Source organism: Ambystoma mexicanum, chromosome 13 (assembly GCF_040938575.1).
Source record: "Ambystoma mexicanum isolate Mex_15411 chromosome 13, UKY_AmexF1_1, whole genome shotgun sequence".
In the NCBI taxonomy this organism is placed as follows: domain Eukaryota; kingdom Metazoa; phylum Chordata; class Amphibia; order Caudata; family Ambystomatidae; genus Ambystoma; species Ambystoma mexicanum.
Genome location: NC_090938.1, coordinates 7,852,777 through 7,868,027, shown reverse-complemented (window position 1 = coordinate 7,868,027; position 15,251 = coordinate 7,852,777). Strand labels below are relative to the sequence as shown.

General features: G+C 54.5%; 1 protein-coding gene across 1 annotated transcript in view; it reads left to right on the top strand.

Moving 5' to 3' along the window:
* Nucleotides 1-253: 253 nt before the first annotated feature.
* Nucleotides 254-15,251, top strand: part of LOC138520719 (glutathione S-transferase Mu 4-like) — a 37,358-nt gene continuing 22,360 nt past the window's right edge. The window contains exons 1-4 of the mRNA XM_069632984.1: nt 254-490; nt 1,377-1,452; nt 10,590-10,654; nt 11,145-11,226. Coding sequence (XP_069489085.1) covers nt 455-490; nt 1,377-1,452; nt 10,590-10,654; nt 11,145-11,226 — 259 coding nt within the window. The 5' untranslated portion in view covers nt 254-454. The remainder of the gene's footprint in view (nt 491-1,376; nt 1,453-10,589; nt 10,655-11,144; nt 11,227-15,251) is intronic.

Below are 15,251 nucleotides of genomic sequence, written 5' to 3'. Positions count from 1 at the left end.
GTACACTGCATCGTGTGCGATCATGTATTCCTAACACTATTCGAGTGAAGTGGAAGGGCGGGGTGGGGTGGTGGGGGGTCATGAAGCGTCTGCCGGCAGCCCCAGCCGGTTACCATCTGAAGCGTTGGCAGCCCCGCCCCTGCCAGCCAGGAAGTTTCGGTGAAGTTGCCACACGTCGGGCCTTTCCTTCCCATGGGTTGCAATATTTGGCAGCCTTCCCGGCTGAGTCAACCCCGCCCCGACCCCTCCCTGCACCTTTCATTAGAGGCTCCGCCGAGGAGTCTGCCCCAGTCTGCACCCGCTCCATCCAGAGGACTGCGCCCACCCGCACCCGGCACCCACCGGCACCCGGCACCCACCGGCACCCACACGCACCCGGCACCCACCCGCACCCGCACCCGGCACCCACACGCACCCGGCACCCACCCGGCACCCACCGGCACCCACCGGCACCATGGCGATGACTCTCGGCTACTGGGATATCCGCGGGGTAAGTGGTGGCAGGCGCTGGGGCCCGGGAGAGGCCTCTGGGGGTGGGGGTGGAGGCTTTTGCAGGCAGGGCCTGGAGGTGCCCCATGCCCCGCGAGTTGGCACCCCCGGCCTTTATTCTCACGCGTGTTTAGTTCCACTTTTAAATGTAGGTTCACTTCACATCCCAGAGTTCCAAGAATACACCAGGCCCGGACGAGTGTTTTATTCCAGTGAAGGCTGCCTGGGGGGTGCATGTTTCTGGGGTGCTGGGCTGGGGGCAAGCCTGGTGATTAGGGTGCTGGGGGATGTACGTGGGTACGGGCGGTGGCTGGGACGAGTGGGCGTGTTGTGTCTCTGGGAAGCGGCATGGATGTGGGGAGCTTTGGGGGGGCGGTGGGGGGGGGTTCAGAGCTGGTTTGTTTGTATGGGGAGTACGTTTGGCGATTTGTCTAGCGCTTTATAGGCAGCTGTTACCGTTTCCAGGCGCTGTAATGACCAGGACTGCCGTGTTACCAGTCGTGGTGCTCGATGAAGGATGACGAGCCGAGTCGGCCCATCTGCTGTATTGAGCCCATGTGCCACTGCATTGCCCTCTGGCAGTGCCGTGTGCTGTGCATGCCCCGTGGCACAGGTGCCCGCCCGGTCTCGCCACTCACCGCTGTAGTAGCTGCACTGTGCCTTGCCCTCGCTCCTCCTTGGTGTGCATGAGGTTTCTGCCATGCGGGCACTGCCCAGTCCTGCTTCCTTGTATGTTGCCCGATGCCCTCCCTCACCATGTCCCTCCGGCCACCACTATAGACTGACGGCTTGCCCCGTTGCATGTATCCAGCATGTACCCATTGTGGGCAACGCCATTCACCAATATCTGCGCCTGTCTAATGCTTTACCCCTCCCCCATTTTACAGATGGCACAACCCATCCGGCTGCTGCTGGAGTACACTGGCACCGAGTATGAGGAGAAGAGGTACACCTGCGGGCCAGGTAAGGCATGCTGCCAAGCGATTGGGCTCCTGCTGCCCGTGTATAAGCGAGCACCCTTGTGCCACATTTTTTAGGCAATTGAAATCGCAATGTGGGTCTAGTACTTGCGTGCCAGGAAAGTGATTGGAAGGGCAGAGAGGGGACAGGAGACTTAAAGCAGAGAGTTAACTGCCTGTAACATTGAAGCTGCACGAGAATAGTCTCATTAAAACGCGTAAAGAAGTTAGATGCCCCCACACAAATAAGCTTGCCCCTCCCCCACCGCCCGTGAAGTTAGCGCCTCTCCCAACATTTGAAGGGTTAGCCCCCCCAAAAGGTAGGTTTTGTTGTGCCCCTGTACCCAAGCACACACACGCACACCCAGCCATCCATACATTTAAGTGTTCACCATTTCACCATATACTCACACACACACATCATGGGGTTGAGGGAGCCCTATTACTTTCAAAAGAAATTGGGGCTCATTACGGGTCTGGCGGTAACCGTGCCGGTGCTACTGGTGGGTTGCTGCCAGACCCGTAAAAAATTAGCGGCGCCTGACTTTCCGGTGCCACCGGGCTCTTCCAAGTCCAGCGGCCGGGAAGTCAGGCGCCGGTAATTTTGGTAATCCCCATTCCCGTGGAGTGCCATAGGACTCCATGGGATTGAGGACACAGAAGCACCAGTACCGTTGTCAACAGTGCCTGTGCTTCCGTGACGGGTCTGCCCACCGTGGCCGCTGTGCCTGGCAGGGTAAAACCTGTCGGGCGCAGCGGCCCCAGCAGGTAGACCTGTAACATGCCGGTCCGGAAACAACGGTGCCCAGTAAGATTACCTGCACCGTTGTTTCCGGGCCGGCATGGTCAGAATGAGCCCCATTGTTTCTTTTTGAAGTCACTCTAACTTCATTAAGAAATTATTCAGTTAAGGACCAAACCATAACGGAAATAATTTCTTTATGAAGGAAGAGTGACTTCAAAAATAAACGATTTATTTTTGAAGTCATAGAGCTCCTCCCCACCGCATGACATGGAGCCCTCCAGCCTAGGGTCTTCCATGTCATGGGTTGGGGGGAGCCCTCTGCCTTCAAAAAGAAAGTTTCTGTTTGCAGTCACTCTGCCTTCATGAAGAAATGATTTCTGTTACAGAAAGAATTATTTTTATTAATGCAGAGTGAATTCAAAACGAAACCTTTTTTGTTGAGAAAAAAATATATATTTTTTTCAAGTGGGGCCCCCTCCCAGCACATGTGCTGGTGGGGCCCATCGCTCCGTGGGGGATGCGGGGGCCCCTGTTACGCCAGTGACCAGAGCCCTGTACACCTGGGGTGCACCAGACCCTTGTACACCTGGGGTTCACCACAGCCCTGTACACATGGGGTGCACCAGAGCCCTGTACACCTGGGGTGCACCAGAGCCCTGTACACCTGGGGTTCACCACAGCCCTGTACACCTGGGGTTCACCACAGCCCTCTACACATGGGGTGCACCAGAGCCCTATACACATGGGGTGCACCAGAGCCCTGTATAGACCTGGGGTGCACCAGAGCCCTGTACACCTGGGGTTCACCACAGCCCTGTACACATGGGGTGCACCAGAGCTCTGTACACCTGGGGTTCACCACAGCCCTGTACACCTGGGGTTCACCACAGCCATGTACACATGGGGTGCACCAGAGCCCTGTACACCTGGGGTGCACCAGAGCCCTGTACACATGGGGTGCACCAGAGCCCTGCAGCACTGATGCTTCAGTGTCAGGCTGTGAACCCCCCCCATCCCCCGCAGCACTGATGGTTTAGTGTCAGGCTGTGACCCCCACCCCCCCAGCACTGATGGTTTAGTGTCAGGCTGTGACCCCCCCCACCACCCCCTGCAGCACTGATGCTTCAGTGTTAGGCTGTGTACCCCCCTCCCACCCTCTTGAGCACTGATGCTTTAGTGTCAGACTGTGTACTCCCCCTGCAGCACTGATGCTTCAGTGTTAGGCTGTGTACCCCCTCCCACCCTCTTGAGCACTGATGCTTTAGTGTCAGGCTGTGTACTCCCCCTGCAGCACTGATACTTCAGTGTTAGGCTGTGTACCCCCCTCCCACCCTCTTGAGCACTGATGCTTTACTGTCAGAGTGTGAATCCCCCCTCCCCCTGCAGCACTGATGCTTCAGTGTTATGGTGTGTACCCCCCTCCCACCCTCTTGAGCACTGATGCTTTAGTGTCAGGCTGTGAATCCCCCCCTCACCCTGCAGCACTGATGCTTCAGTTTTAGGCTGTGTACCCCCCTCCCACCCTCTTGAGCACTGATGCTTTAGTGTCAGGCTGTGAATCCCCCCTCCCTCTGCAGCACTGATGCTTCAGTGTTAGGCTGTGTACCCCCCTCCCACCCTCTAGAGCACTGATGCTTTAGTGTCAGACTGTGAACCCCCCCACCCCCGCAGCACTGATGCTTTAGTGCCAGGCTGTGAATCCACCCTCCCCCTGCAGCACTGATGCTTTAGTGTTAGGCTGTGTACCCCCCTCCCACCCTCTTGAGCACTGATGCTTCAGTGTCAGGTTGTGAATCCCCCCCTCTCCCTGCAGCACTGATGCCTCAGTGTTAGGCTGTGTACCCCCCTCCCACCCTCTTGAGCACTGATGCTTTAGTGTCATGCTGTGTACTTCCATTGCAGCACTGATGCTTCAGTGTTAGGCTGTGTACCCCCCTCCCACCCTCTAGAGCACTGATGCTTTACTGTCAGGGTGTGAATCCCCCCTCCCCCTGCAGCACTGATGCTTCAGTGTTAGGCTGTGTAACCCCCTCCCACCCTCTAGAGCACTGATGCTTTAGTGTCAGGCTGTGAATCCCACCCCCGCAGCACTGATGCTTCAGTGTCAGGCTGTGAACCCCCCCTCCCCCTGCAGCACTGATGCTTCAGTGTCAGGCTGTGAACCCCCCCTCCCCCTGCAGCACTGATGCTTCAGTGTCAGGCTGTGAATCCCCCCTCCCTCTGCAGCACTGATGCTTCAGTGTTAGGCTGTGTACCCCCCTCCCACCCTCTAGAGCACTGATGCTTTAGTGTCAGGCTGTGAACCCCCCCCCCCGCAGCACTGATGCTTTAGTGTCAGGCTGTGAATCCCCCCTCCCTCTGCAGCACTGATGCTTCAGTGTTAGGCTGTGTACCCCCCTCCCACCCTCTAGAGCACTGATGCTTTAGTGTCAGGCTGTGAATCCCCCCTCCCTCTGCAGCACTGATGCTTCAGTGTTAGGCTGTGTACCCCCCTCCCACCCCCTAGAGCACTGATGCTTTAGTGTCAGGCTGTGAACCCCCCCCCCCCCGCAGCACTGATGCTTTAGTGCCAGGCTGTGAATCCCCCCTCCCCCTGCAGCACTGATGCTTCAGTGTCAGGCTGTGAATCCCCCCTCCCTCTGCAGCACTGATGCTTCAGTGTTAGGCTGTGTACCCCCCTCGCACCCTCTTGAGCACTGATGCTTCAGTGTCAGGCTGTGAATCCCTCCCCCTCCCCCTGCAGCACTGATGCTTCAGTGTTAGGCTGTGTACCCCCCTCCCACCCTCTTGAGCACTGATGCTTTAGTGTCAGGCTGTGTACTTCCCCTGCAGCACTGATGCTTCAGTGTTAGGCTGAGTACCCCCCTCCCACCCTCTAGAGCACTGATGCTTTACTGTCAGGGTGTGAATCCTCCCTCCCCCTGCAGCACTGATGCTTCAGTGTTAGGCTGTGTAGCCCCCTCCCACCCTCTAGAGCACTGATGCTTTAGTGTCAAGCTGTGAACCCCTCCCCCCCCGCAGCACTGATGCTTTAGTGTTAGGCTGTGTACCCCCGTCCCACCCTCTAGAGCACTGATGCTTTAGTGTCAGGCTGTGAATCCCCCCCGCAGCACTGATGCTTCAGTGTCAGGCTGTGAAGCCCCCCTCCCCCTGCAGCACTGATGCTTCAGTGTCAGGCTGTGAACCCCCTCTCCCCCCACAGCACTGATGCTTCAGTGTCAGGCTGTGAATCCCCCCTCCCTCTGCAGCACTGATGCTTCAGTGTTAGGCTGTGTACCCCCCTCCCACCCTCTAGAGCACTGATGCTTTAGTGTCAGGCTGTGAATCCCCCCTCCCCCTGCGGCACTGATGCTTCAGTGTTAGGCTGTGTACCCCCCTCCCACCCTCTAGAGCACTGATGCTTTAGTGTCAGGCTGTGAATCCCCCCTCCCCCTGCAGCACTGATGCTTTAGTGTTAGGCTATGTACCCCCCTCCCACCCTCTTGAGCACTGATCCTTCAGTGTCAGGTTGTGAATCCCCCCCTCCCCCTGCAGCACTGATGCTTCAGTGTTAGGCTGTGTACTTCCCCTGCAGCACTGATGCTTCAGTGTTAGGCTGTGTACCCCCCTCCCACCCTCTAGAGCACTGATGCTTTAGTGTCAAGCTGTGTACTTCCCCTGCAGCACTGATGCTTCAGTGTCAGGCTGTGAATCCCCCCTCCCCCTGCAGCACTGATGCTTTAGTGTTAGGCTGTGTACCCCCCTCCCACCCTCTTGAGCACTGATGCTTCAGTGTCAGGCTGTGAATCCCCCCTCCCCCTGCAGCACTGATGCTTCAGTGTTAGGCTGTGTACTTCCCCTGCAGCACTGATGCTTCAGTGTTAGGCTGTGTACCCCCTTCCCACCCTCTAGAGCACTGATGCTTTAGTGTCAGGCTGTGTACTTACCCTGCAGCACTGATGCTTCAGTGTCAGGCTGTGAATCCCCCCTCCCTCTGCAGCACTGATGCTTCAGTGTTAGGCTGTGTACCCCCTCCCACCCTCTAGAGCACTGATGCTTTACTGTCAGGCTGTGAATCCCCCCTCCCCCGCAGCACTGATGGTTTAGTGTCAGGCTGTGACCCCCCACCGCCCCCAGCACTGATGGTTTAGTGTCAGGCTGTGACTCCCCCCACCCCCTGCAGCACCGATGCTTCAGTGTTAGGCTGTGTACCCCCCTCCCACCCTCTTGAGCACTGATGCTTCAGTGTCAGGCTGTGAATCCCCCCCCCCCCGCAGCACTGAGGCTTTAGTGTCAGGCTGTGAATCCCCCCTCCCCCTGCAGCACTGATGCTTTAGTGTCAGGCTGTGAATCCCCCCTCCCCCTGCAGCACTGATGCTTTAGTGTTAGGCTGTGTACCCCCCTCCCACCCTCTTGAGCACTGATGCTTTAGTGTCAGGCTGTGAACCCCCCCCCCGCAGCACTGATGCTTTAGTGTCAGGCTGTGAATCCCCCCTCCCCCTGCAGCACTGATGCTTTAGTGTTAGGCTGTGTACCCCCCTCCCACCCTCTTGAGCACTGATGCTTCAGTGTCAGGCTGTGAATCCCCCCTCCCCCTGCAGCACTGATGCTTCAGTGTTAGGCTGTGTACTTCCCCTGCAGCACTGATGCTTCAGTGTTAGGCTGTGTACCCCCCTCCCACCCTCTAGAGCACTGATGGTTTAGTGTCAGGCTGTGACCCCCCCCCCACCCCTTGCAGCACTGATGCTTCAGTGTTAGGCTGTGTACCCCCCTCCCACCCTCTAGAGCACTGATGCTTTACTGTCAGGCTGTGAACCCCCCTCCCCCTGCAGCACTGATGCTTCAGTGTCAGGCTGTGAACCCCCCCTCCCCCTGCAGCACTGATGCTTCAGTGTCAGGCTGCGAATCCCCCCTCCCTCTGCAGCACTGATGCTTCAGTGTTAGGCTGTGTACCCCCCCCCACCCTCTTGAGCACTGATGCTTTAGTGTCAGGCTGTGAACCCCCCCCCCCCCGCAGCACTGATGCTTTAGTGTCAGGCTATGAATCCCCCCTCCCCCTGCAGCACTGATGCTTTAGTGTTAGGCTGTGTACCCCCCTCCCACCCTCTTGAGCACTGATGCTTCAGTGTCAGGCTGTGAATCCCCCCTCCCCCTGCAGCACTGATGCTTCAGTGTTAGGCTGTGTACTTCCCCTGCAGCACTGATGCTTCAGTGTTAGGCTGTGTACCCCCCTCCCACCCTCTAGAGCACTGATGCTTTAGTGTCAGGCTGTGTACTTACCCTGCAGCACTGATGCTTCAGTGTCAGGCTGTGAATCCCCCCTCCCTCTGCAGCACTGATGCTTCAGTGTTAGGCTGTGTACCCCCTCCCATCCTCTAGAGCACTGATGCTTTACTGTCAGGCTGTGAATCCCCCCTCCCCCGCAGCAGTGATGGTTTAGTGTCAGGCTGTGACCCCCCACCGCCCCCAGCACTGATGCTTCAGTGTTAGGCTGTGTACCCCCTCCCACCCTCTAGAGCACTGATGCTTTACTGTCAGGCTGTGAATCCCCCCTCCCCCTGCAGCACTGATGCTTCATTGTCAGGCTGGGGAACCCCCCCTCCCCCTGCAGCACTGATGCTTCAGTGTTAGGCTGTGTACTTCCCCTGCAGCACTGATGCTTCAGTGTTAGGCTGTGTACCCCCCTCCCACCCTCTAGAGCACTGATGCTTTAGTGTCAGGCTGTGTACTTCCCCTGCAGCACTGATGCTTCAGTGTCAGGCTGTGAATCCCCCCTCCCTCTGCAGCACTGATGCTTCAGTGTTAGGCTGTGTACCCCCCTCCCACCCTCTAGAGCACTGATGCTTTACTGTCAGGCTGTGAATCCCCCCTCCCCCGCAGCACTGATGGTTTAGTGTCAGGCTGTGACTCCCCCTCCCCCACCCCTTGCAGCACTGATGCTTAAGTGTTAGGCTGTGTACCCCCTCCCACCCTCTAGAGCACTGATGCTTTACTGTCAGGCTGTGAATCCCCCCTCCCCCGCAGCAGTGATGGTTTAGTGTCAGGCTGTGACCCCCCACCGCCCCCAGCACTGATGCTTCAGTGTTAGGCTGTGTACCCCCTCCCACCCTCTTGAGCACTGATGCTTTAGTGTGAGGCTGTGAATCCCCCCTCCCCTTGCAGCACTGATGCTTCAGTGTTAGGCTGTGTACCCCCCTCCCACCCTCTAGAGCACTGATGCTTTAGTGTCAGGCTGTGAATCCCCCCCCCTGCAGCACTGATGCTTCAGTGTTAGGCTGTGTACCCCCCTCCCACCCTCTTGAGCACTGATGCTTTAGTGTCTGGCTGTGTACTCCCCCTGCAGCACTGATGCTTCAGTGTTAGGCTGTGTACCCCCCTCCCACCCTCTTGAGCACTGATGATTTAGTGTCAGGCTGTGAATCCCCCCCTTCGCCCTGCAGCACTGATGCTTCAGTTTTAGGCTGTGTACCCCCTCCCTCCCTCTTGAGCACTGATGCTTTAGTGTCAGGCTGTGAATCCCCCCTCTCCCCCTGCAGCACTGATGCTTCAGTGTTAGGCTGTGTACCCCCTCCCACCCTCTTGAGCACTGATGCTTCAGTGTTAGACTGTGTACCCTCTCCCCCCCCTTCCCACCCTCTAGAGCACTGATGCTTCAGTGTTAGGCTGTGTACCCACCCTCCCCCCACAGCACTGAAGCTTCAGTGTTAGGCTGTGTACCTCTTCTAGAGCACTGAAGCTTCAGTGTTAGGCTGTGTACCTCCTCTAGAGCACTGATGCTTCAGTGTTCGGCTGTGTACCCCTCTCCCACCCTCTTGAGCACTGATGCTTCAGTGTCCGGCTGTGACCCCCCCCCCCCCCCCGTCCCCTTGCAGCACTGATGCTTTAGCGTGGGCTTCTTGGACCTAACCAATATCGGGGCGTCGCTCCACGATTCCATATCAGACCTTCTTCAGACAATTAAAATGGTTGGAGTGGCTGCTTCCATATTTATTTTATGTATTTGTTCATTTGTGTAGCACCTCCCCCTGAGGTATCTGGGTGCATTACCTGAGAGATCACTTTGTTGTTGCAGACAGACAAGAAAGCTGTTACATTACACGTGTTGCAGGCATGATGCAAAACGCATAACATTGTATGGGTAGTAGAGCAGGGACCTTTCTGATAAATGCATTAACAGGGAGCGGAACATTATCGCTCACATGCAAAGAGCCAGGTTTTCACATTCTCTCTGAAAGTCAAGAAGGGGGGTTCTGCTCTGAGAGCTGGGGGCATGCTGGGGGGCATAGAGTTCCAGAGTTTGGCAGCCAGTGCCGGGAAACGGTTGCACCTGCTTGTTGGTACTCTACAGCAGGTGCGCATGTGTGGCCCGGGAGGTCTATTCCATGTGTTCTTTGGGAATGTATTAACTGGATATTCTGGAGCTGGGTTTGAGAGGCTCTCGTGTGTCGGGGACAGTGTTTTGAAGGTCATTCTAGCCTGGATTGGGAGCCAGTGGGCGTTGCGCCTCGCTGAGGTCATGCGGTTGGTTCTCAGTATACTGAGTGCTGCTCTTAAGGCGTTATTTTGAAGCACCTGTCGTTTCCTTACATTGCGACTATTCGTGCCTAGATACAGAGCATCACAGTAGTCGAGCCTCGATAATATGAGTGCTCTGCCAAGGTGAGGCAACTGTCTGCGGAGAGGACAGGTCTGCAGGCATAGGCTGCTGCTTATGCTGTAGCATTGACTTGTCTAGTAAGGTTAAACACTGAGTCAAGATAGATACCTGCGGTTTTCACTTCTTTTGACACTTTGATGGTATTACCATCCATGTTCAATGACTTGAATTGGTCGTCTAGTTTGTTTTGCGAGCTGATAAGGAGTAACTCTGTTTTATCGTCGTTAAGACAGAGGCCATCCACGCTTGAATGGTTTGGTATATTTCATTGAGTCATTTCGCGTCAGTGTCATAGGAGCCTGAGATGGGAATGAGGAGTTGGGTGTCGTCTGCATAGGCTTGAGATGCACGCCTCTGTGCCCCACCGGCGCCTATGCCAGCCTAGGAGGTTTGAGGAGTTTGGTGTTGTCTGCATAGTCTTGAGTTGCACGCCTCTGTGCCCCACCGGCGCCTATGCCAGCCTAGGATGGTTGAGGAGTTGGGTATCGTCTGCATAGGCTTGAGATGCACGCCTCTGTGCCCCACCGATGCCTATGCCAGGCTAGGATGGTTGCAGGTAGGGCCGAGCATGGTGTAGGCAGAGGGTGGGGGGTGTGGTTTTGTCCCCTAGGTCGCTAAGGGCAGCGGAGTCCTGCAGTGCAAGTTTCTGGGTTCACCCTTCCTGCTGTGGGAGTGCGAGAGGATGCAAACTTGAGGGGGTGTACATTGTGGCGTGCTCCTCCCCCTTCCCCTTTAAACAAAAGTCTCCCTTTTCTTCCAGCTCCGGATTATAACAAAAGTGGATGGCTGAGTGAGAAGGAAAACCTGGGACTGGACTTTCCGAATGTAAGGACCCACAGCCACGAGCCAGGTGGCACATGCGTAAAGGGGCATTAGAGGGGTGGCATGCGTAAGAGCACTGGGGCCGCTTCACAGCGCGTGGCACTCTGCTGGGTTGCATGGTAAGCGCGTTGGCTTTTCGCTTCTGGGGACTGGGCCGCGCCTCCTGTGGGATGACCACAAGCCTCTTCTCGTGGGACCAGCGCTGTTCCATGCCAGCCTGCTGGGATTTCTCTTCATGCCCCCCAGTAGCCACTGATCCTAATGGGCTGCACCCCCAAGTAAGCTGCTGAACCCTATCCCTTTTTGGTGGCTCGTTTGGGCCCCTTTGCAGCCTCCACATCCCCTCTTTGGCCTCTGGCAGCCATGGTTCTGGCCCCAAGTTCTCAGCGGTGGGATTCCCTCTGGATCTGGAATACTCCTAGTTTTACCGAAAGAGAGATCGAGTTGACCTTTTTTTCAAAGTAAAGTTGACTTTTTCTTGGTCTTCTTCCAGCTTCCGTACTTAATTGACGGGCCCCTGAAACTCACCCAGAGCAACGCCATCCTGCGCTACATCGCCCGCAAACACAACTTGTGTAAGTACTACTGTGCTAGTCCCTAGGCGTGTGGGTGTCAAGAACCCAAGCTAAAGGCTATCTCCTGCGGTAGGTCAACCCATGCCCGTCTCGCTTCTTAGTATGTGATGCTCAGGCGACCACCACCACGTGGCTGTGATTCTTCTCTAGTACCTGTTATGACCCTGGGGGAGGGCGGAGGGAGGGGGGCAGGGGGAATTTGACCATCCACACGGTGTATGTGCGTTCGCCAGAGCTTTTTTAAAATGTTAAAATAAATTTGAATGATGGGAGATCAACCTCCTCGCTGCACGACATACACATAAACTCATGTACTCTGGGTGGACACAGGCTACAGGCGCAGTCCTGCCCTGTTGTATTTAGTTGGAGTATGACAGCCAAGAGTACACCATTTCATCTAAGAAGGGGGAAGGCAAAAACTTCCTTCTGCAATGACCGGTCTAATTAACACACAAAGGCATCGGTCGTCCTGTCCTGTATTTGAGCCCTGCCGAATGGTGGCATTGATTAACATAATTATCATACTAATAGAGTATAGTTCAAACAGGCCCATGACAGAGCTGGCTGCAGAGGCTAACAAAGGAGACGGGATACCTCCAACAATCTTTGATATGCACTTTGTCAACCTGAAACCAGCTCCCGCCCTTACTATCAATGGACAGTGAAATGTCATGTCTGGGAATGCATGGATTACAGTAGTCTTCCCCGCAGGGAGACTCCATTGACAAGGTAGGAGTATGTTATTTGCTGGAGACAGAAAGGCTGGTCTCGCTGCAGCTTCAAGGGAGATCGGCTGCTTTAAAGCGGAACCACAGAGAGCACCATTGACCAGAGAGACCCTTTGATCCACAACAGACAGGAAGATGGGTGGCACTTAGTATTACATGTTTTCACCCCTTTACCTTTTCTGTTGCAAAGCACTCTGATTATGACCTCATGCATACAGGAGATTGTTGCTGGGGACCCCCGATTGGTTCCTTAAGGTAGGCTTAGCCCACACCAATCACTGGGGCCCATTCCGCTTTAAAAGAGGGCTGAGCCCCTCTTTTGGGCAGATCATCTGAAGACTTCACAAGGAGTAGCAAGAAGAACTCATTTGGACCCTGGCTGAAGGTACTGTCTGCCTAACAGCTTCCACCAGTGAAGGAAGGCCAGGATTTTCAAAGAGGGAAGCAAGATCCCTCCCCTAAAACTCTCCCAGGGAACAGAGGGGGATACTAAATCCAGAGGACCCTCCAGCAGCTCCGGAACCAGCACCCAGCCATCACACAGCGTACCCTGCTAGGCTCAGCAGCAAGCTTCCTAGGTAGGAAGTGCCAGAAGGTCTCTGAACCCGAATCCAAGGACAAAGCAGCCGCCTGCAACACACTCCTCGGCTTTGGGCCATCCACCTTCAAGGATGACAAGAGCCCAGTGAAGAAGCTGGGTAAAGTGCCTCGATGAGCATCTTCCGACGTCTGCCTTAAAGGACATTCACGAGCCAGTCGAGTGCCTCGATCTGCATCCAACTGCAAAGCTGACCGGTGTCAAGCAGCAGTCGTTGCCACTTAAAGAAACCCGAGACATCTCGCCAAGTGCTTCAAAACTACCGAACAGCAATGAGACGGTTTCTGACCCTGAGTCGCTGAGCAGGCCAGCCTGCAGCCGAGCGTCCAGCGTTGCTCGCCGAACCGTCTTGCTTCCTGATACCCGCAGCGGACTCTGTCACAGAAGCCTGCAAAGCGCCCTGAAACCAATTCAACCCTGTGTTCCCAGAAGGGCCCTAGGGACATTTTAAGACCCTTTCTCCCTTTTGCTGAAGCCGAGAAACTGTTACAAACTATTGCGGTTATTATCCATACCAACTACTCATCTCCTCTGGAATACCAGGGGCCGGAGAGGCGGTGGTTGGACTTAATACTGGCGTGTGTGCTCGCACTTGTGGTGCCTCATGTCGTGCTAAATGTCCTGTAATGTAATATAAGCACATGGACCTAAGAAGGGTGTCTCATTTTATTATAGATACCTCAAATGCTGCCATGTTTCGCTGATACTCACTGTTGTGTTCCTATTCTTGTGCGATCAACTCTGCGGGTTGCATGGCCAAACGGAACTGCCCGATCATCTAGATACGTTATTGAGGCGCCTGCAGGGGGTGGGGGGGAAGAAAACGTCACCTTCTGTGTAATCTAACCACCAAACGGTGGCAAATTCCGGTAAGAGTAGATTCGCTTAATTTAGATGGCCGCCTGCTTGACTCAGTCGCTGCTGATGGGCGGAAGGGTGGAACAACCAATAGGAACCTAGGGAGGCAGTGTTGATGATCCTTACCTGACGGTAACGTGTATTCAGGAAATGTTTCCTTTCGCCGCTATCGAAATCCGGGCGAGTGTCCTGCGTCTTCTTCCTCGGGCAGTGTTACTACCGTTGCTAGGCAGCGTGGGCACGTGCCCCTATTGGATGCTGAACCGGATCTCGTGTTCATTTGGACTTATGGGGAACGGAGTCCTCTTAGAGAACGACTCGTTCAATGGGTGCAATAGGTATATTGAGCCGAATTGTTAATTTTTCTGAACAACCGTGAGTGTATTTGTACAATAAATATGATGCTATTATGATTTAAACAATAGTTAGCTGTCATCTCTGGTCTAGTTGGCCCACCCTCCTCTTACGTTATTGTTTACGCGCCTGGAGGGCCATAGACGGTAATCGGGCTTCCCTTAATTTTTACTATAAAAAACATGTACAGGGAAAACACATTAAGATCTAATATGTGACTGGAAGTATCTAAAAGTATAAAAGCACCTGTTGTGAGGAATGGGGCATTTAGGTGGCACGAGAGATTTGGGAGTTATTCCCGCTTTGTATGGTAACGAGGCCACACCCCGCTTTATCCTGTACCGTGAGACCTGGGGTTAACCGGACTGAGTGACAAGTTCCCCCGTACCCACTCATTAGCTGTTCTAAATTTAATGGGGGATTTGGGGGGGGGGTGATGCAATAAGTGGTTTGTTGCAGAATCCCAGAACTCCATTTATTAACTAAAGAAAAAAGAATGCGTTTATTGAGGTGTTCGCTCATCAGATATAGCAGGGAGTGCGGACGAGTGACAACTGGCCAACCAAGGCTAGCAAAGGCAAGCTTTGGCTAGAACATGTGAGTGAAATGCTGGCGACTACCCTATGCAGCGTAGAATCTATCCTCCCTTGTTTGCTGAAGCTCCAGCCCTTAGAGCAGAGCGGTAACAACTAGAGGTATAGAAAGAGTGGAGTTTGTGAAAGAGAAAAGAGTGGACATTGTGACAGTGGAGATTGTATGGGGAATTGGGTTAGATTTATATTTGAGGCAAGCTCCCTGTCATCTCATAGTAACTTACAGTGAGACTACAGGGCGGGATAAGATTAAAACTAAAGACCAGATTATTTCAAAAAAGGTAGCAGGCACTCCTCTCCAGAAAGAACATGGCTTGATAACCTGCTCTGAGATGAGAGTTTGCAGCACACGCTTTTTGCTCACTGTACCTTTCACAGATGTGGGCGGGACAAAGACTGATATGCAAATGGATATTTCCCATCTGTGAAAGGTACAGTGAGCAAAAGGCATGTGCTGCAAACTCTCACCTCAGAACAGGTTATCAGGCCATGTTCTTTCTGGAGAGGAGCGCCTGCTACCTTTTTTTTTAATAAAGACCAGACTAACCTGATGCCGCAGAATCCCTGCAGAGGTGAGGTCACAGGAATAGGGGCGTGGTATGAAATGGTCCTCTCAGCCCTCTTCTCCTAGCAGGACACAGGTAGGTAATAGCGTCCACTGTCTAATAACAACTGCAATCTAATTGGCTGGAATTCGAGAGGCAACTCCAACGTGTTTAATAATTCAGACTTGGTAAAGTATCGGAAGATTTACAATGGCCCTCATTCCGAGTGGACGGGAAGGGATACCGGGCACCGGTAAGGAGACTGGTGCCGGTAATCCCTTACCGTCCTACTACGAGGTCCCTTAGCGGGTCCCTCCTTTAACGCCTGGTTTTACCAGGCGTTATGGAC